This window comes from Zonotrichia albicollis, chromosome 17, assembly GCF_047830755.1.
Source record: "Zonotrichia albicollis isolate bZonAlb1 chromosome 17, bZonAlb1.hap1, whole genome shotgun sequence".
In the NCBI taxonomy this organism is placed as follows: Eukaryota; Metazoa; Chordata; class Aves; order Passeriformes; family Passerellidae; genus Zonotrichia; species Zonotrichia albicollis.
Window position 1 is genome coordinate 7,666,277 of NC_133835.1, and position 19,990 is coordinate 7,686,266.

The following is a 19,990-nucleotide window of genomic DNA, read 5'->3' on the forward strand; positions in this document are numbered from 1 at the left end:
GACAACCCCATAAAGACACCCCCCGCCCCATAGAGACAGCCCCGCCCCATAGACAACCCCATAGAGACAGCCCCGCCCCATTGAGACAGCCTCGCCCCATTGAGACAGCCTCACCTCATAGACAACCCCATAAAGACAGCCCCGCCCTATAGAGACAGCCTCGCCCCATAGACAACCCCATAAAGATAACCCCGCCCCATAGAGACAGCCCCACCCCATAGAGACAGCCCCACCCTACAGACAACCCATAGAGACAGCCCCTTAGAGACAGCCCCACCCCATAGAGACAGCCCCACCCCATAGAAACACCCCCACCCCATAGAGACAGCCCCATAGAGACAGCCCCACCCTACAGACAACCCATAGAGACAGCCCCTTAGAGACAGCCCCACCCCATAGAGACAGCCCTACTCCACAGAGACTGCCCAGCCGGGTTCATTTTATTAGTGACACACTTTATTAGTTAAGAACAAGCAAAGGGGGAAAGCAGTGGGGCTGTGCCCCTGTGTGTGTGTGTGTGCGGGAAAGAGCGAAGCTCACACTCTACATCAGCCGGCGCAGCTCCTCGAAGTTGAGCATGTTGTTGGCCACGTCAGACCAGGCCGCGTGGGTTGCCCCGTCCATCTCTGGGGCCAGGCGGTTGCTGCTCTCCAGGGTGTGGTTGGTGCCGCCGATGACTTCATGGCACTCAGGGCACCTACTCTTCTCCATTGCTCCCCCACACTCCCCAATTACATAGATGTGCCCATTTTTGCACTTGAACCAGTGGCCACGGGGACAGCCAATAGCACTGACAATCTGCACCCGCTCAGCTTCAGAAATCCCCAGCCCTGACATGGGCAAGCTAGCATTGATCTTCTTCAGGCTAGCCTTCACTGCAGCCTCATCCTCCTCTGTGAATTTCTTTGTCCCTTCCAGGATCTCTCGTGCACTGTTAATCTCTGCTGCGATGTCTGCGGGTATCACCCTACTTGCTGCTTTGCACCTTTCCAATAGGCTCAGCAAGTAAGTCAGCCTCTGGATCTCAGACTGCAGGTCAGTGAGCTCCTGGTCTGTAAAACTGATGCGTGGCTTATCCAGCCACTTCTGCACTTCATTCAGCCTCTTTATCAGCCCTGTCTTTTCATTCTCATTGATTTTTTTCAGAGAATTAGTTAGGTCTGCTACACGTTTGTAAAAATTAAGCAAGTTCTCAATTAGTCCGATACTCTTTGTGGAGAGAGCTGAAGCTTTTAGTTTCTCTTCCAGCATGGCATACTTAGAGTATAGATTAGGTCTCAGAAAAAGATTTTGCACCAGCGCAGCCTGCAGCCTCTGTCTGTTAGACTCAATTTCCTCTGCCGGGCCTTGGATTTTCTGTTTCACCCGTTCTATCTCCTCCACCTGCCTTTTCACACTGCTGCCATATCTCAGATTCTTTCTGATGGGTGTCTGACACTGAGGGCATACCTTCAGCTTGATGACATCATCATCTTCATCCATATAGTGGTCAAGGCCTTGCGACTCAAAGACATGGCCACAGTCTTCAAGCTGTACAAATCGAGCATCTGGGTCATCCTCAGAGCCAAAGAAGATCTGAGTGAGTTCCTCACGGTCACAAACAAGGCACTTCTTTGGGCAGGGCTCTCCACAAAATCCAACACAGGGATGACCACAGGGCAGCATCTTAGCACAGGGAACATTGCAGCGAGGCCTGTTGCACGGCTCAGAGCAAAGCTTGGTGCACTGGTAGTGCTGGCACTGCCACTCACATGGCTCAGCACAAGGAACACAACTTTCCCAACATTTCTTTTTGCACTTACTGTGAATACAGTAGTTCTGACATTCCTTCTGACAAGGAGGACATTCTGTAGTACAAGGCTCTTGACACTCGTGGGAACAGATCAAGACACGCTTGCATCGGCTTTTACATGCCTCATGAAATCTTCCTTCAAAGCAAGTATGACAGGAACCTGAACATGCATGACCACATGCCAGTGTGACAGAACACTTACTCTCACATTTCACAGGCTCCTCATGCCTCATCCTGGTCATCCAGCAAGGAACTTTCTGCTCATGGCCACATTTCAGTGTGGCTGTAACCCGTTGAGGACACTTTATTGTGCATTGCTGCCCACAGGTACGCATGCATGTGTGTCCACAGTTTAACTTCTTCTGGCAAGGTTCTAGACAGTGAAATTTCCATTCTGGAATATGGCATGGCACCATCTGTACGTGGCCACACTTAGAAATAGTTTTCTTTACCTTCACCATACATTCTCCACAGGGCTCATAACAGGGCTTTGGGCAGCGGTGCCCATCTCCACAAAGCACCTTTTGACAAGGCTTCAGGCACTGGTACTCTTTGTGCTCAGGGTCATATGGGTGGCATGCCCTTGTGCAAGCATGGCCACAATTCAACCTAAACTCACAGGGACGAGTACAGCCTCCCTCTGGGACACTACTGAAGTCTTCACCTGTAGACACCTTTGTCTTGGTTCCAGGGTGGTTTTGACAGCAAAGCTCCAATGACTGGCCAATGTGACCATTCTTGCTAAGGGTTACAATGATCTTGTTCCAGAGAGGAACCTTGCCAAGCATTCTCATGTTTCCAATACAATAGAGGCCTTTCTTAGCTCTGGATAATGCCACACATATCCGATTAGGGATCTGCAAGAACCCAGGTCTCCCCTCTTTGTTGCTCCTCACCAATGACAGCAGAATAATATCATTCTCCTCTCCCTGGTACTTATCCACCACATGAACCTTCACACCTTCAAAGATCTTTGCTGGCATGAACCTACGCAGACAGAAGAGCTGTCCAGTGTAAGTAGTGAGAATGGTGATCTGAGAAGGTTCATAGCCCTGACACAAGAAATATTTGCACAGTTCCACTACAAAGTGGGCCTCATGTGGGTTCTGGTGGCTTTTCCCTTCCTGGATCTCTTGTTCAGGAACCTCATGTTCCACAAAGAAGATATTAGTTGAGACACCCTGAAACAAAAGGAAGGATGTCAGAGAGAGAATTCTAGTTTCTGTCACCCCAGAGTGTTTCCATGCTCCTGATTATCCACATCCAGGAGGACTTTTAAGGAGTTGACTACAGTATGCAGTTACTGTGTACTTAGGAGATTTCCTCTTAGATTTCCATAGGTTATTAATCAAATTCTCATTTCAGCTTACTGGTAATATTTTAGTATCCTAATATGAAATCAGTTTCTGATTTTATTCCCTATCTTTCCAGAGATGTTTTTACTGTACATTTCTAGGTTATACCAAAGAAAACATGAAGTGTTAGTAACTTCTCAAAGCATACTCATGGTGTGAACAATGTCTTGTTTTGGCCCTGTAGGAGAAAGATACTAAGTTAGCAGTGCACAGGGCTGAGCACTTGCCTAAAACACACTTCCTCTGTTGTTGCAATAAAAACAAAGCAGCAAGGAAAATTTCTTCTTCAACAGAAAACACTAGGAATGCTAGGACTCCAGTAGTCACTTACCCCCTCATGGTGTGCAGAGTGGACTGCTCACCTGTTCAAAAACTCTACTTGCCTTGAGTTAGCAGGGGCTTTTACTTTTTTTACCTATTAACTGGAATTATTCTACCCGTAAGAAATTATTGCTCTGCCTGCCAAAACCCAGAGACTGATTTTAACAGGAAAGAACAGCTTTTGTATATCAAACACAGATCTCTGGTTGTCCAAGGTAAGATTACAGAGAGATGACTGTTAATAGTTCAAAGATGCAAGAAAAGCACCAACCTAGAGATACATGAAGCCCTGGTAAGGGCTTCCTCATTGGTATTTCCTCATTTCATTACGGAAATTTAAATCAGAAAATGGGGAGTGAGTGTTAAGATGGATGCTCAGTATCATTAAGGAAGAAGCAAAGACTGACACTTCTGACTGATACCCAAGGCAAGCATTCTAATAACTTACTAAATTCTGGCTGTTTATTGAGCATGTTAGATAATAAATGATGACTTTATACTTGTAAGCTGCATAGATCTTCTTTGCAATGTTGTGCATTGGCAGAATGCCCAAACGGAGAGTCTAAGGAAAAAGAGTTCCAGTAATCCTGTCACCCATTTTATGTTGGAGTTTCAATATTATCCTCTAAATCTTTCATTTAAGATTTCTTCCTAGCTTTCAAACTCCTACAATTTGTTTGTTCCTCCTTCCATTTTTACTGTTCTTTTAAAGTCATTGGTATTGGATCTATTTCCACCGTCCACCATTACTAATGCCAGAAGAACTACAAATTACTTATGTAATTCTATATTGCACAATTCCTTGATTCAGGTATAAATTTCAATAAGTGAATTTGACCTAAGAATTTGAAATCCTTGAACACTGTAGTTTACAGAAACTCATTTAGCCAGTAACAGGGGACAAAAGCAACCCCCTGGACTGCTGAAAACTCACTTTTATATTCTCATATTCCAGGACAGAAGGATGGTTCTCCAGATTCTGGTATATATGAGGACTGATAAGCTGGGCAATTTCAGGGCGCATGCGGTGCTGAAACACAAAACAATTTTATCAGTCTTATGAAAGGAGAACCATATTTCCCTGTCAATATTCTTTTGCTCCACCGTACAGACAGCGGCTGAATAGAAGACAAGGATGACTTTTCAATAAGAGACAAGAAGGGAGCACTTCCCAATCCCTGCTCTCCCTCACCCCATAGCTGACACCACCAACAACTGCAGGAGAGTAGCAGAGCATCTTCAAAGAGCAGCAGAAAATCTCTTGATAAGGTTGTTGCACAGTAATGCTGGCTTCAGTGCAAATCTAGGCACACTTATAGATAACAAAAGGCAGTACATCACCCTAACTACTAAATGAGCTCTTTCAAGTACCTTTAACACAGGACTGCTGGTGGTAGAATTAACTTCCCCAGGCACCAAGATAGATTATTATAGCAATTTAGCTGGAAGCATCCTGAGAAGAATTGTGCTGTCTCACTCTGCAAAGCTATGGAAGTTTCAGTTGCCACAATAAACCGTGTCCTTCACAGAAAAACATGAGAACCACAGTGCTGTGGACAATATAGCTAAATAACTGAAAATATTCTGGAGCTCTGTATCAGTTTGACAGCTCCTACCACTCTTTTCAGAAGTTAGATAGAACATGCTCTTCTTTTAGGCTGTTCTTACAGTAGAAATATAAACTTAACTGTATTACAAACTTAAAACAACCTAAATACAAATGCCATGAAGTTTTTTATAGCTCTTTCTTACTTGGTACTTCAGACAGACAAAAGGGAAATCCACTTTGATCAGACGTTCAAAGAGAGAGACTTCGAGGTTGAAGTTCTTGGCCAGGTCATATACATTTGCACTTGGCTGCAACTGAAAGAGAAGGGATAGGAGGTCCATGTTTTGGCACTTTTCCTATGTCTAAGTAGGATTTTTCACTCTCATTTTTTTGTTACTGGTCTCCCACTGAAAGGCCAGAGACTGGATTCTTGCAGAAGTGCTAAACATCAAAGCTAGATATAGTCACAATCAAGGCACATCTAAAATTGTATCAGTTCAACTAAAACATCAGTCCCACAGGAGCTCTACTCTAAAATTACAGGAGAGAGGACCTGTGGTATCTGTGGAAGCTGGGGAGCAAAAAGCCTTGGCAATTTTCCCATACAGCATTTGGTTAGATGGTTCTTGTTCATTAACCCAGCAGACAGAGATGCTAGCCATGAAAGTTACCTGCTGGTGATCTCCAATGAGAATGAGGTGCTGGCATTCTCTACTCAGAGTAGTAATGGTGTGAGCCTCAAGCACCTCTGCTGCCTCTTCTACAATGACAATCTGTGGCTCTATGTACTGCAAGATCCGTCGGTATTTTGCAGCACCTGAGCAAGGACAGAAGATCAACCTTAGGATATAACTGCATTCAAGCTGTAAGGCAAGACTTTTCACAGAGGGGAGTAGGCTGTGTCTCAGAAAAACTGGGGTTCTTCTCAAGATTCCCCACTTCAACACTTGGCTTTTTAAATTTTAAAACAGCACAATACCAGGGATGGCTTCTTTATGATGAGTTAAGGAAGGCAGGTGGGGATTATTCCTATGCCTGCCTTGGTTCTTTTTCCAATGCTCTCTTCAGACAAAAGAAATGCTCAATATGATAACTTTATACTTATACTTTATACTTATTTATGTGTTCTACACATATAAATAAGGCTAAATTGTCTCTCCAAAGGGACATACTACAACAACTGTGACACTACCGTCTCCAGAAGGTGCTGTGGGAATAGCAACACAGGTATTGGCTGTGCCTTACTAAGGCACAAGGGGTGCAGCTCCAATAGAAGAAGGCTACTCAAGAGAGGGGGAATGCAGAAAAGCAAAGAAGCTGCTCATGCCACTAATTAACAACTCTCACAAGAGCCCCATTTGCAAAGGGAGTCAAAGATTAAAAAGGCAGAGCCTGTCCCAGGCTGTGAAGCAGTACAGGATACTAATCTTTCAGCAAAAAGTTTCTTTAAACATGATTGTAAGCAGTACAATACTGGTTTGTTTCCCAACTGCTCTGCACCTGTAGTTGTCATCCCCACAACTCTTGCTCTACTGATAATGCAGAGATCTTGCTCCAGCTTCAGTTCTTTCAGCTTTCTGGCTGCTTCCTGATACCGCCCTTCATGCTCCCGAATGTTCTCTCGAATAGAACCCTGGTAAGTCTGCAGCCAAAGCCTGGGAAGAAAGCACCATTATCACACACTGCAAGGAAAACAGGGTGGTGATCCACAGGTTCTGAACGGATTCAGCTCAAAACTTCTGCCATGCCTTTTGGGAAACATTATTACCATCCGTACTTAGTCCTGAACATGTACAAATGCAGGGCATGATATTGCTTCCCATGCAGTACAAGAAAGGTAAGAATGAGCATGTTCAAACAAGGAAATGAACAAGTACAAACAGAAACATCATGGCTTGACACAGTTTGCACACTGGAATGATCTTAGGAAACACCTGCCTGACAAGCCCTGCACAATAGCTTTGTCACCTGTAAAGCCTCCAGCGGGAGTCCAGGTCAAGTTGCCACACATCCTGAACAGCATTGGCCTCTAACTCTGCCATTGCGTTCACTTTACGGAGCTCAACCTTCATCTTCCGCATAATTTTTCTCCTCTGGCCACGAGTTACCTGCAAAAAGAAAAAAAAAGCACCCCAATAAGCAGTTACAGCACAGAGATTCTTTTGTGCTAGTATCCCCATGTTTTTCTTTACACAGTCATGCCAATGCATGCAGGTACCTCCCACTGCATGTTCTCCTGCTGTGGTTGAGCTGTTCCTTCTTCCTGATCCAGCTTCATAGCCAGCATGGAATGGGCTATTTCATTAACACTCATGTCATCTTCCTTCTCCTTCCCCCAACAGTCTGCTATCTTTTCATCCTCAATCACTCTCTCATCTTCAATCAGGTCAGCCATCTCTGGGATCTCCAAAAGCTCCTCTTCTGCTTCATCTTCGCTCTCCTCCTCTCCCTCCTGCTCACCACCTGTGGGAGTCACCAGTCACATGAAGTAAGCCACAGCCACTCTATCAGTGCAGCAGTCAGATCACTACATTGAAATGAGGGTTAATCTTCTTAATTCCCTCACAGTATCACACATCATTCAGTGCCTGTTAAGAAGTAGTGTCTCTTTTCTGGCACACATACACTGCTTAGGTAAACACACTTGTAGAAAATGTGTGTGGGGTGGGTGTCTTTCTGGTGTTTGGTTTTTTTTTTGGTTTTGTTTGTTTTACCTGGATTTTCAGCTGATATATTGTCTGCAGCATTCTGAGTGAAGGCAGATACACCAAGTCCCAGCCACTCCACAATCAGTGAGCGTTGTGAAGCAATGTAGTAAAACTCAGTGTCCTGCTAATATAGAGAAAGTCAAATCAGCCAGGCCTATTGCACTTCAGAGTCTTAGCATGATGGCAAAGCAGCACCTTACAGCAGTGGCAACTAGGACAATTCCCCCCAAGACACCCTCCAGAACTAGAAAGTCCCAGCAGCCCCAGATCTTCAGAAAGGGTACCCCTCCTCCCTTCAGTTTAAGAGGCTTTCCTTTGTGTACTTGTATTTTTATGCTGCTAAAGATCACTTACAATCTCTGCCGTTTAAAGGAGCAAAGTTCAAAGCCCTTTCTTGCATGCTTGTCATTTGGCACAGCTTGCTGTTCACTCCTTTACTCTCCCAGTAACCAAATGACGCTAAAAAGATGCATGCTGGTGGAACCCATTAGCAGAAAGGATGGTAAGCACGCACTGGGACTGCTTGACTCAGAAGAAAGGGACCTCTCCTACCAGAGCCCTTCTCAGGCTGGTCCAATGCTGGGGTGCCATGTGTGGTTTCAAGTAGCGCTCGTGCAGAACTCCGTAGGCCGTGCACTCCAACCGCTTCGCTCCTTCAAGGAGACCCTGCTCAGCCTCCTTCATCTCCCTCATTATCTACTCATAACAAACACAAGGGAGGCAGTGTCACACTCAGACAAACAAAGCTCACTAACAGCACAACAAAAAACTGACAGAAGAATTAAGAGACCAAATTCAGGGTAAAACAAGGTGAAAGGCCAGGTGTGGGGGAGGTTTATTATCTCCTCCAATGCACAGGCAACCCAGTCCCAGCATCTCCCAGGAAGTCTGTACATACATGTTCAGAGTCTCTGAAGTGGTAGTCTGAGAAACCAAATCTGTAGGCATGCTTCCTCAGCTCCTTCAAGGTGAATTTGTGCAGGGCTACACTGCTACTCCTGCCCCCAATACGCACTATCCCGGCTTCTTCAAATGAGTATATTCCTGTGAATAAAAAATATTGGAACTAAAGGGCCAAGCTCAGTTTTCAGCAGTAGGACAAGAGGTAGGAAAAATACCCTTTGACTGCAAATCCTACAGTGGTTTGCTCTGAGAGAAGTTTTTTTAATCTATGTCAATGGGGCTAGAGTCACTAAAAAGAATCAAACCAAAATGCAGGTTATCATGCCATACAATGAGCAGAGTAAGAGTTATAGTGTAGTTTCTAATTACAGGTTCAACAACAGGTTGACCAGAGAACTGGATGCACTATCACTTGAAGTGTTCAAGGCCAGGCTAGACTGAGCTTGGAGCAACCTGGTCTAGTGGAAGGTATCCCTGTCCATGGCAGGTGGGTTGGAACTAGATGATCTTTAAGGAAGTTCCAACCCAAACCATTCTATGATTATACCACCATCCTGCTTGCAGGTACTCTTACCTTCTAAGAACTGATCCAGTGCATGGTTGGTGTAGCAGACTATAAGGATGGGACGCTTCCTATAAGTGCTTTGCCACGCATGATCATTAGTCAAGAGAGCCTGAACAATCTTCAAACCCACATAAGTCTTCCCTGCAAGACAAACTCAGAATCAGAAAAGGGTAATCCACGCTCTATAAGTGCCTTGAAACACAAAAATCATCAAAACAGATAAAAGATTTCTTTCCAGGCTGCCAATCTGGTCTGTGCCAAGAGAACTGACTCCAGGGGTAACTAACTTACAAAATGTACACAAAGCAGCATGAATTGACCTTCCAGTCTGTAGCTGAGCAAGGCCACGGTCTGCAAGAATGTTATTCTTTGGATAATAGACTGGACACAGGGTTTTCTCTCCCACTGCATCCTCCAGCCCACTCTGATACTGGCATCATAGATGACATTTGGCTGCACATGAAACATCCATATACTACTGAAATGCAAGCACTGGTGCTTGTTAAATTCAGGTACCATTTAAAACAATTACGGTCTATCTTGTAATACTTTATTCACACAATGGTTCATGGCTGAATGTTCCCAAAGCCCTAACATGCTGTGAAGACAAGTAGGAGAGTGCTGCACAGCAAGAAGGACTAAGTTCTCAAAAGCCACTGTAAATTTCTTCACCCCAATATACAAGCACAGCCAACAGTGCAGTTGGTGTCTGTTTGCATGTAGGTGGGCAAAGATCAGATGTGGCTATTTGAGGATATTAACTGTCTCCACAGCTCACACTAACTGGGTGACTCAAGCCTCAATTATGCACAGGACTAAAGCTTCGGAGACAGTACAGCTGGCTTTCTCTGACGTTAATCTCCGTAGATGGGGAAATCAACAAGAATTTCTTAAGTTACAGAGCCTTTAAGCAAATATGTCTCACCAGTGCCAGGAGGTCCTTGGATGATAGCCAGCTCCTTGGTGAGTGCAAGATTCAATGCCTGCATCTGAGACTCATCTAATTTCAAAGCTTCCATAGAAAGCCATTGACTGGAATCTAGAATTTTGACACTTTCCAAGCTATCAGGGCCCTTCTCTTTACGTGAAGTCTTCACCAAGGGTGCAAGGTTGTAGGCAGTATCCCATGTCAGGTATGCTGGCACCTTCACCTGTGCATCACATTCCACAATGTACTTCTGGAATGGGATGTCTTCTTCCCGCATTTTCTGCAACCCTTCTAGCACATGCCTATAGGCCTCAAAATACGCAGTTGTCTCTACCATGAGGAAAGAGTCTGAGGGTTCAAACTCTCCCACCAGTGGCTGGCTGTCTGCATCAAAAGACAGCTCCACAATCCCATTGACAAGTTCTGCAGCATTACGATTGGAAACGGTGGCAAAAAGGAATGTTTCAAAGTGATCTTGGGACATGCAGACAAGGGATCCATACAGCAATCGTTTAGAATTCTGCCACTGTACAAACCTCAGTGGTTTTGTGTCAAACTGGACCTTGTAAGCAATGCCAGTTGGGGTACAAGATGGGGCAATAATCCGTGCATCAAAGTAGATCCTGACATCATCAAATCTTCTCTTTCTTAAATTTCTGTCCTGGAGGTTCTGCAAAACCTCCATGATACCTTCCCTTAAAGGCCTTACAAAGTCTTCTCTCAAAAGTCGGAAGTGGGTGTCAAGATAAATACTGGTGCTTTCATATTTTCCAGAAACAAAATTGGGACGTAGAAAAGGTTTCTCATTACCGTGGATCTCATCGTATGTTGGATAAATGCTCATGAAACGATAGCTTCCTGCTTGCCCATCTTGAGGCTGCATAAATGTACAATTATCAGCCCTCAGGGTGCCTTCACGTCTCTTCTCCTGCAGATGCTGCAAGAGCATCTGGACTTGATTGAGATTCTTCTCTGTCTCTTCTGTGATGTCCACACCAAAACATCTCAGGGCATCGATGGATGCTGTCAAGACTGTCAAGAGGAGGGAGACTTTCTGCACAGAGCTGGCTGGGAAAGTACTTATCAGGTGCTGAAGAAGTAAAATGATGTTGCTGATATGCTCAGGGTACTCATGGCGTACTGCAGGAACTACTTCTGTTACCATGTCAGACACATACTGTGGCAGACAGACCCTGAGAAAGTTGGACTCCTTCACAACCCCAAGAATGTGTTGGACCCTCTGTCTGTCCAATTGGGAACTGCACACCTTCCGAAGCACCTGGCAAATGAGCTGAACGAAATTACGGTTCATGGTTGTTTGGGAAAGAAGTTCCTTCAACCCTGAATTGGAAGCAAGTGTGTTGACAACTTCTGAGGGGTTTTTCTCGAGGAGACTTTCAAGGAATTTATAGCCAATCCTTCTGGCTTGCCGAGGCTGCTCACTGTGGTGGGCACCACCTGGGGTAGCACTCCTCAGCCCTCTCCCTCTAGCTCCTCCCTGAGCTTGGCCACCTTGATATCTCCTTCCCCTGCCTCCATTTTCTTGCTCATTCTGGGGTCCTCTGGTCCTCTCATGGGCTTGTCCAAGCTGACACCTTCTTCCTCTAAATGCATTTTCTTCCTCATTCCAGCGTCCTCTGCCCCTCTCATGTGTTTGTCCACTTTGATATCTCATTCTCCTTCCCTCATTCTCCTGTTTTCTCCAGAATCCTGTGGCTTCACTGTTGGGCTGTTCACCTTGGATTCTTGGATTCTTACTTGATTGAGGAACCTTTGAAGTCCAACCACCAAACCCCTCTTCTCTTTGCCGATGTGGAAGGGTATAATTACTGTCTTGGAGATTTTCCCCTAACTTAGGTGCCTGGCCTGGCAAATTATTTGTTCTGTTTCTGCCTCTTCCTGTAAAGCCAGTGTCCAAACGAAGCACACGTCCTTTAAAAAAACAGGAAAAATGACACTCCTCAATTATAAATCAACCAAATTAACATGCCTCCCAACAAAGACAAATGAGTATATTGACCTGACAGTCAGTATATTTTGAACATCTGACATCAAATTAAAAAATTATTACATTTGCACATAGATTTTCAAATTAGTGTCTCATTTGTACCCTTCTATCCAACTGCTAAAGAGAGCGCTGTGCTTAGAATTCACTTGAGCTACGAAGACACCAAAAAAGAAAACCTCTTTCCACAGAACTGAAAGCAGAAGTAAGAAGGTGAAAGTTTAAGTTTTCTGAACAGGACAGCATTTCCTGGGGAGTTAATCATCAGTGAAATAATGATAGATGATGCCACAACTGACTTGAACTGTACATAGCACGCACAAAACATGGAGTGTTTACTGAAAGTCCAGCCTTTCGGAGAAGAAGGAAGTGCAGCCCACGGGGCTTTTATCAGACTCATCACAGAACGCTTAGGGAAAAATTGACTGTTAGCAGGAACAAACACAATAGCCTGCTGCGACACATTTCCGCATCATGGCCCCAAACAGACTCCAAGGGCAAATAAGGAAGTGTTGAAACTCAGCCTTGAGAGAAAACTTCGCTGTACACAGGTAGGGGAGTAGCGGATCCCCCTGTACCAGCATCACACCCAGCCCTCCTGCCCTGCATTCCCCGGGGGATCCTCACCTCTCGCTCCACCTCGGAATTGTAGGGCGTGGGGCTCCCGCCCAGGACCCTCCATGGCCCGGCCGGGGACCGCTCCGGCTCTGTTCCAGCTCTCCAGGGCGAGGGCAGCGCTGGGCGCTGGGACCGCGGCGCTCCTGCGGCCGAACACGAGCGATGCTGAGCCGCGTCTGCCCCGAGACCCAGCAGAACTTCCCTTTCCAATTCCCCCCAAAGTTTCACTTTCCAGTTCCCCGCAAGTCCCGCCCGGTGGGCAGAGCCCCCACTCCTGTCAGCGGCGGTCGGCGAGCCCGAAACGAAGCTTCTCCTTCGCTCTCCGGCTCCCGCGGCAAGGGGAAGCGAAGAGAAGGGGAAGCGAAGCACAGGGAAAGTGCAAAGTATGGGAAAACACCGCACGGCCACCTGTCCAGCCCCGGCAGGACTGCTTTCGGTTTCCTTTCCCGGCACTGCGGGGCGGAGGCAGCCGCGGCTCTGCCCACCCGGCCCGGCCCGGCCCCCAGCCCGGCCCCCGGCCCGGCCCAGCGCACGCGTGTTCCGCGCGGTTCCGGTTCGCAGCCATGGCCACGCTGGAGAGCCTGGGCCTGGTGGGCACCATCGCCGAGGGGGACGTGGTGCCCGTGGACTCCGAATCCGGCGACTCCGAGGATGAGGAGGTGGGGCCGGGCGGGCGGGAGGCGCGGGCCGGGCCGGTGCGGCGGGGCCGGGCCGCGGTCCGTGCTCACGGCTGTTCCCGCAGGAGCTGCCCCGGGCGCCGGGCTCCAGGCGGCGGGGACCCTCCCGCGGAGACTTCAGCGCCGACTTCGTGTTCGGGGAGGCGGAGGCCGGCGGGGAGGATGCCTGGACGGCGGCGCTGCGGCAGCTCCGCGGCAAGGTGAGGTCTGAGGCCGGGATAGAGCTGCGGTGCCAGAGGCCATAGCGCCCACTGCTCTCCTGGGCTCCTCTTACAGCTGTCCTGTTGTGATTTTCTGCCTAGAAAGCAGCAACGACGCTGGATGAGAAGATTGAGAAAGTGAGACAAAAAAGAAAGCTCCAGGTCAGGATCTTTCTCATTGCTGAAATATTGGTATGTGTGTGGCCATTCCCTCAGCCACGGTGCTCTGGCTGCTGCTCATCACTTTGCATCGGTTTGCTGCTACATGTGATGTGCTGCTGAATGGGTGAGGTTGCAGAATTATTAGTGATTAAAGTTATGCAAAACCGTGGATTTGTGAATGGGGTCATGATAACAAACACAGACTCACAAAGGATTGAATTTCTTTTTCATCCTTTCTTTTTAAAACATTTTTGTAGAATTTTATTTTCTTTTTTTAGGAAAGGGAAGCTAAACAAGCCAAAGTAAAGGTTGAGGATGCAGAGGCTGAAGATGATCAAATCAAAAAGGAGCATGAGGATTGCAATAGGGATGAAGAAGATGTGGAGTCTGAGTATTCACTGGATGATGAAAGTATCTTCACAACAGCAGGTATCAGCAGTACACACTGAGATGGCCAGGAATCTGATACAGAGGTGGCTCACTGGAGAAAAGTGTGAAGTGAAGCCTTGCTGGAAGTGGGCAAGGAGCACCTTTTATATTTTGTTTGCCTTCTGCAACATTCCTTCTGATTTTAATCAAGTTTATTTTGAATGGTAGCCATAATTGAACTCATCCCCGAACAAGGATATTTACTGGGCAAGTTTACTCCATTACATGCCTCTACTGGTTTCTGAGGCTTCTCCCTCAATATCTGAATTGAGAGCAAAAAGTATGAGGTTACAAGGTGAAGCTAGTTCATCTTGTTAGGGGTTTAGCTGTGCTTCCTAATTCCTGTCACACTTATCTTTCTCTGCAGATAAGGTCAAAGTGAAGGAAAAGAAGAGATCAAAAAAGGGAGAAGTGGTAAGTGTTAAAAACTAGTTTAATTCCTCCAGTATTTCTTACTGAGGAATTTGCTTTGGTTTACAAATCACAGCTCAGAAACCAGCCCAGAGCTCTTCGATAACATGTTTTGTTGCTGCATGTGTTGTTCCAGTTTTGTTGTTTTTCCTGTTTCTAGGAAGCAGAGAGCTTTTTTGAAGATGCCTCTCAATATGATGATAACTTGTCATTCCAGGACATGAATCTTTCACGACCTTTGCTGAAGGTATTTACCTAGCTGATTTATTACATGTTACTCTGAAGAATGTTGTAAAGCCTCCCTGCCACCAATTAGAACTGTCAAATTTCTCATTACTTTGCAACCTCTCTGACAAGGAAATAATTTGGGAGATAGTGTGATAGTCCTTTAGAAGCTGTTATTATACATTAATGGAACTGTTCTTTGATGGTGTCAGTCAAAGATTGAATGTGTTAACACCATCTTGAGCAAGACTTGTCACAGCATGGTTGGAGATCATCTTGTCCAATCCCTGCTCAAGAAGGGCCACCTAGAGTTCTTGCCTAGGAGTGTGTCCAGATGGCTTTGAATGTCTCCAAGGATGGAGACTGCAACTTCTGTGGGCCCCTTGTGCTGCTTGGTCACTCTTGAGGTGGAAAAGTGGTTCGTGCAGTTTAGAGGGAACTAAACACATATATCACCATGTTTCAGTCTGTGCCCATTGCATCTGTCTCTGGGCACCACTGAACAGAACCTGGCTCCATCCACTTTCCACTCTCTCATCAGATATTTATTGACATTGCCAGATTTCCCCCTGAGCCTTCTCCAGGCTGAGGAGTCACAGCTCTGTCAGCCTTTCCCCAGATATGAGGTGCTCCCAGGCCCTTCATAATCTTCATAGCCTGTTGCTTGTCTCTCTGCAGTGTCTGTGTGTCTTGTGGTGATAAGCCCAGCTCTGGCCATACCAGAGACAGAGTTTAATTGTTCTCCCTCCTTTCTAGGCAATCACTGCTCTTGGCTTCAAGCAACCAACCCCAATTCAGAAGGCTTGTATCCCAGTGGGTCTTCTGGGAAAGGATATTTGTGCTTGTGCTGCCACTGGGACAGGTAGGTGGTTGAGCAGGGCACTAGGAACAGAGAATCAGCTATTCACAATAATTGGTAACCCTTCTTAATATTTTTTTGTTTTTCAGGTAAAACAGCTGCCTTCATCTTGCCTGTCCTTGAGCGCCTGATTTACAAACCTCGTCAGGCTCCCATAACACGTGTGTTGGTTCTGGTGCCAACACGAGAGCTGGGTATTCAGGTGCACTCTGTCACAAAACAGCTGGCACAGTTCAGCAGTGTCACAACTTGCCTGGCAGTAGGTGAGTTCAGTCATTTATGTGAACTGTAAACCACTATACAGAAAAAAGCTCATTGTAAACCACTATGCAGAACTGGGAATTCTGTGTGTAAAACTGGAGGCTGTGTGGTTATTGTGCTTCTAGTAGATACATTGCAGTTTAAAGTCTTACTTTCCAAGGTTGTGCTGTACTTGTTTACCTGTTTCTGAGAAAGAAAATATGGGGTCATTTTTATTTTTGAATGTGGTTTTATCTGAGCTGCTTCCTCTTCTCAGGCAGTTTGCATCCCTGTACTCTGCTGCAGTGTGCTCTGGGAGTCAGCAGTCTCTATTCCCTCTCTTTCAGGTGGCCTGGATGTGAAGACTCAGGAAGCTGCTCTGCGCTCAGGGCCAGACATTCTTATTGCCACTCCTGGGCGACTGATTGATCATCTCCACAACTGCCCTTCTTTCCACCTGAGCAGTGTTGAGGTGCTGATTTTGGATGAAGCAGACAGGTAGGGTAAGCAGGACAGCAATGAAAAACATGGCAGGTTTTTGCTTTCCTTTCTCCAGGTTATCAGGCTGTCCTTGTTGTCCTGCCTTATGTAATGTTTCTTGGCCAGGCCCAAGTGAAGCTGCCTTACCTTGCTCTTTTTCTCCTGTGTAGGATGCTGGATGAATACTTTGAGGAACAGATGAAGGAAATAATCAGGTTGTGTTCCCACCACCGTCAGACAATGCTTTTCTCTGCCACAATGACTGAGGAGGTAAGACAAGCTGCTGAGAAACATACCCAAGCAGGAGGTTGAATGAGAATTTGTCAGGTCTTTTACCAGAAGTCATGTGGACTTTTTTTTCTTAACCTGTTTTTGTAGGTGAAAGATTTGGCTTCCGTTTCCCTGAAAAATCCCGTCCGAATTTTCGTGAACAGCAACACAGATGTTGCGCCTTTCCTGCGGCAGGAATTTATCCGGATCAGACCCAACCGGGAGGGGGACCGGGAGGCCATTGTAACAGGTCAGTGATGAGGCAAGGCAGGCTGGAGTCAGTGAGTGACTGTGGAGCAGCCTTCTGAGAGGACTTTCTTTTAGCTCTGCTGACACGAACGTTCCAGGACCACGTGATGCTTTTCACCCAGACCAAGAAGCAAGCTCACCGCATGCACATCCTGCTGGGGCTGATGGGGCTGCGCGTTGGGGAGCTGCATGGGAACCTATCTCAGACACAGAGGCTGGAATCACTCAGGTATTAGCAGGCTTAGTTGGCAAGCCTAAGCTAAAAAGAAGTTCCAAGTTGGAAGTTTTAGGGTGCAAGTAGACGGATACATTCATTGCTAATGTATTTGCTTTCTCTGCTCAGGCGCTTTAAGGATGAGCAGATTGACATCCTGGTAGCTACAGATGTGGCTGCACGTGGACTCGATATTGAAGGTGTTAAAACAGTGAGTATATGAAATGCTGAGCTTTTTAATGAGGCATTTCATGTTGATTTCCTACTAACACTGTTTCTGTTACAGGTAATCAATTTCACCATGCCCAACACCATCAAACACTATGTGCACCGTGTGGGTCGGACAGCCAGGGCAGGCAAGGCTGGTCGTTCCGTTTCACTGGTGGGCGAGGAAGAGCGCAAGATGCTGAAGGAGATTGTCAAGACTGCTAAAACACCAGTGAAAGCCAGAATCCTCCCCCAAGGTATGTGGTACTTTTACTGAGGTAAAAAGCTGAAGAGAGTACACGGGGAATGTTGTGGTACACAGGGACACTAAAGGAGGTGCTGAAAAACAAGCTGGACTTCACATGAGCTGCCTCTGGTGTTCACATGGTATTGTTTTCAGATGTCATACTGAAATTTCGGGAGAAGATTGAGAATCTAGAGAAAGATATCTATGCAGTTCTCTGCTTGGAGCGTGAGGAACGTGAGATGCAGCAGTCAGAGGCTCAGGTAAGCAATTTTTTTAGTATCTGGAGTGATATAGTCCATTATGAGGTTACCCTAAGTGTACTTAAACTGCCTGTTTTAGAAAGGGAAGAGAGGAGTAATTTTTAGCTATCATGAGCTCACATCTTGCATGAATTATCACAGATCAACAAGGCAAAGAAGCAGCTGGAGACAGGAAAAAAAGAGACTGGGAGTGAGAGTATGGAGCGGAGCTGGTTCCAGACCCGTGAGGAGAGGAAGAAAGAGAAATGTGAGTCATGACACTGTGACCTTTTTAAATTCTATAGCCACAGCTGGACTCTGCTCTGTGCTTTAAGAAGTTCTTTATTCTGTTTTTCTTTCTTTTTCCAGTGGCTAAAGCCCTGCAGGAATTTGACCTAGCATTACGAGGGAAAAAGAAAAGGAAGAAATTTGTTCAGGACACACAGAAAAAAGGCCAAATGACAGTGAGTTTATTTGTCAACAAGTGCGACCCTGGCCAGACTATCATAGTTTTCCCTAAGCAAAGCTTCACATGACCAAAACTTGTGTTTTAACACCTTTCAGCCAGAGGAAAGGTCACAGTTTGAGATCTTGAAGTCTCAAATGTATGCTGAGCGGCTGGCAAAGAGGAATCGTCGAGCAAAGAGAGCCAGAGCCTTGCCAGAAGAGGAACCAGCAGCAGCACCAGCAGGTAGAGACTTGTGTTACAGCTAACTTCATTTTTATGTCACTTTTCTAGAAATAGGTAAATTAATCTAGTTTGTATAGAGAAAGGCACTGATCTTTGAAGGAATGGCCACAAGTGCTGGCCCAGGGTCCATGTTTGCAGTCATTTGCCTCCTCCTTAGGCTAATTGTTGTGTTCAAGAGTACTGTGATGATGCAGTGTTCTGATTGTTATTTGTTAGGTCCCAAGAAGAAGAAAAAAGTGTCTGTGTTTGATGAAGAGCTGACCAACACAAGCAGGAAGGCTCTGAAGCAGTACCGTGCTGGGTAAGGTCTTAGGTCTACATTAGTGCAGCTGCAGTAATGAGAATTTGCATCTCTACTTCCTCAGGGATACTGGGATTTTGGGGAAGAGGTTCTGAAATTGGGGCAGGTTTCTTTTGAGAAGTACCTGTCCTGCTGATATAATTCTGTGACATGGCTGACCTCTCCTCCCTCCCCTCTCTCTCTAAAGCCCATCATTTGAAGATCGAAAGCGCTTGGGTATCGCCCAGCGCAGGAAAGGAGGGACCTTCAAATCCAAGTCCAGGTATAGTTCCCTTTACTTTCTTGTTCAAGTCTTGGGGCTTTTCCCCTGCTTTCTTCTTGTGCTTGTTTAAAGACCTTGCTAAAAGGTGTGTTGGTTCTGCAGTACCCTCTTATTGCAGGTCTGATGCTGGGGGTAATCAAGGATAGGGCCTTTAATAACACATTTCCTAGGCTTCTACTTGGGAGACCATTATGCGTAGAAAATGCTCAGTGCTGCTCCTCATCTGTCATTGAGAGTTTGACTGATGGACTGGCAATTTCTATTGTCTTCTCTTGCAGGTATAAAAGAAAGTAAAGTAAGAACTGTTACCAAATGGGTAATTTCAGACACACTGTACAGGCCCTCAATTTTGTAGTACTGCAAGGAGACAACCTCAGTAAAATTGAAGTTTTTCTTCAAATTGTGGAATAGCTCTGGCATGGTTGTCAACTACCTAGCTGAAGACTGTGAAAACATCTGTAGCAACCCATGAAATAAAGGATTATTTTTCTTGTAAGATGTTGACTCTGTTTTATGGATGGCTAGAAGAGCTGGAATACGTTACATCTTTCTAGTTCATGTACGTAATAACTTAAGGCAAAAACTGAATAAAGTTTTGCTCATATACTTTTGTGATGTCATTTCTATAACAGGAAAAAAAGTTTTTCAAACTACCCGTCACAAATATGGTTTCTTTAATTTTTTACCATCTCCACTCTCCTAATCTGTTCCTTTTCCATCAGCCTTGTTAAATTTCATTGCTATGCTTTAATTCCTGTAAGGAACACAAAAGAACTGGTCATTTCTGTCTATACAAATTAAGCTTTTTTTCTTCAAGCCTGCTCTTCTGGGATGACCAGTGTGGAGCAGTAAAAAGTAATGGCTGCACTCTTGACACAAACAG

At 45.8% G+C, this 19,990-nt stretch overlaps 2 protein-coding genes across 3 annotated transcripts; one reads left to right on the forward strand and one right to left on the reverse strand.

Annotated features, from left to right (window-relative positions):
• Window positions 1-435: 435 nt before the first annotated feature.
• ZNFX1 (zinc finger NFX1-type containing 1) lies at window positions 436-13,213 on the reverse strand. Of its 2 annotated transcripts, none has more exons than XM_014270050.3 (13): window positions 12,754-13,213; window positions 10,119-12,053; window positions 9,203-9,334; window positions 8,624-8,769; window positions 8,278-8,421; window positions 7,732-7,846; window positions 7,236-7,480; window positions 6,986-7,125; window positions 6,518-6,672; window positions 5,689-5,834; window positions 5,221-5,331; window positions 4,403-4,498; window positions 436-2,973 (listed from the first exon to the last, which is right to left on the reverse strand). In XM_014270050.3, exons 1-13 carry the CDS (start codon window positions 12,806-12,808, stop codon window positions 544-546), a joined length of 5,850 nt encoding a protein of 1,949 aa, XP_014125525.2. In that variant the 5' UTR covers window positions 12,809-13,213; the 3' UTR covers window positions 436-543. The 2 variants fall into 2 exon arrangements, with proteins under 2 accessions (XP_014125525.2, XP_005491401.3); XM_005491344.4 differs by having other exon boundaries at window positions 7,732-7,849.
• Window positions 13,214-13,245: 32 nt separating this feature from the next.
• On the forward strand, window positions 13,246-19,603 carry DDX27 (DEAD-box helicase 27). Its single transcript, XM_005491280.4, has 21 exons — window positions 13,246-13,403; window positions 13,487-13,621; window positions 13,724-13,783; window positions 14,062-14,212; window positions 14,580-14,626; window positions 14,784-14,870; window positions 15,605-15,710; window positions 15,797-15,970; window positions 16,295-16,445; window positions 16,598-16,697; window positions 16,806-16,947; window positions 17,022-17,175; window positions 17,290-17,371; window positions 17,447-17,624; window positions 17,768-17,874; window positions 18,016-18,121; window positions 18,223-18,317; window positions 18,418-18,544; window positions 18,761-18,845; window positions 19,033-19,107; window positions 19,386-19,603. The coding sequence occupies exons 1-21, from the start codon at window positions 13,308-13,310 to the stop codon at window positions 19,399-19,401; spliced, it is 2,274 nt and encodes a 757-aa protein (XP_005491337.1). The 5' UTR covers window positions 13,246-13,307; the 3' UTR covers window positions 19,402-19,603.
• Window positions 19,604-19,990: the final 387 nt, after the last annotated feature.

Bases quoted from the DNA above. Each gene is read 5' to 3' on its own strand.
- ZNFX1 (XM_005491344.4), bottom strand. From the start codon at position 12,808: ATGGAGGGTCCTGGGCGGGAGCCCCACGCCCTACAATTCCGAGGTGGA. The intron at 8,422-8,623 runs GTATGTACAGAC...TGTTATGAGTAG, and splicing joins ACTTCAGAGACTCTGAACAT to ATAATGAGGGAGATGAAGGA. The intron at 6,673-6,985 runs GTGACAAAGCTA...CTTTCTTCCCAG, and splicing joins TCCCGCTGGAGGCTTTACAG to GCTTTGGCTGCAGACTTACC.
- DDX27 (XM_005491280.4), top strand. From the start codon at position 13,308: ATGGCCACGCTGGAGAGCCTGGGCCTGGTGGGCACCATCGCCGAGGGG. The intron at 13,404-13,486 runs GTGGGGCCGGGC...CTGTTCCCGCAG, and splicing joins GCGACTCCGAGGATGAGGAG to GAGCTGCCCCGGGCGCCGGG. The intron at 17,372-17,446 runs GTGAGTATATGA...TTTCTGTTACAG, and splicing joins ATATTGAAGGTGTTAAAACA to GTAATCAATTTCACCATGCC.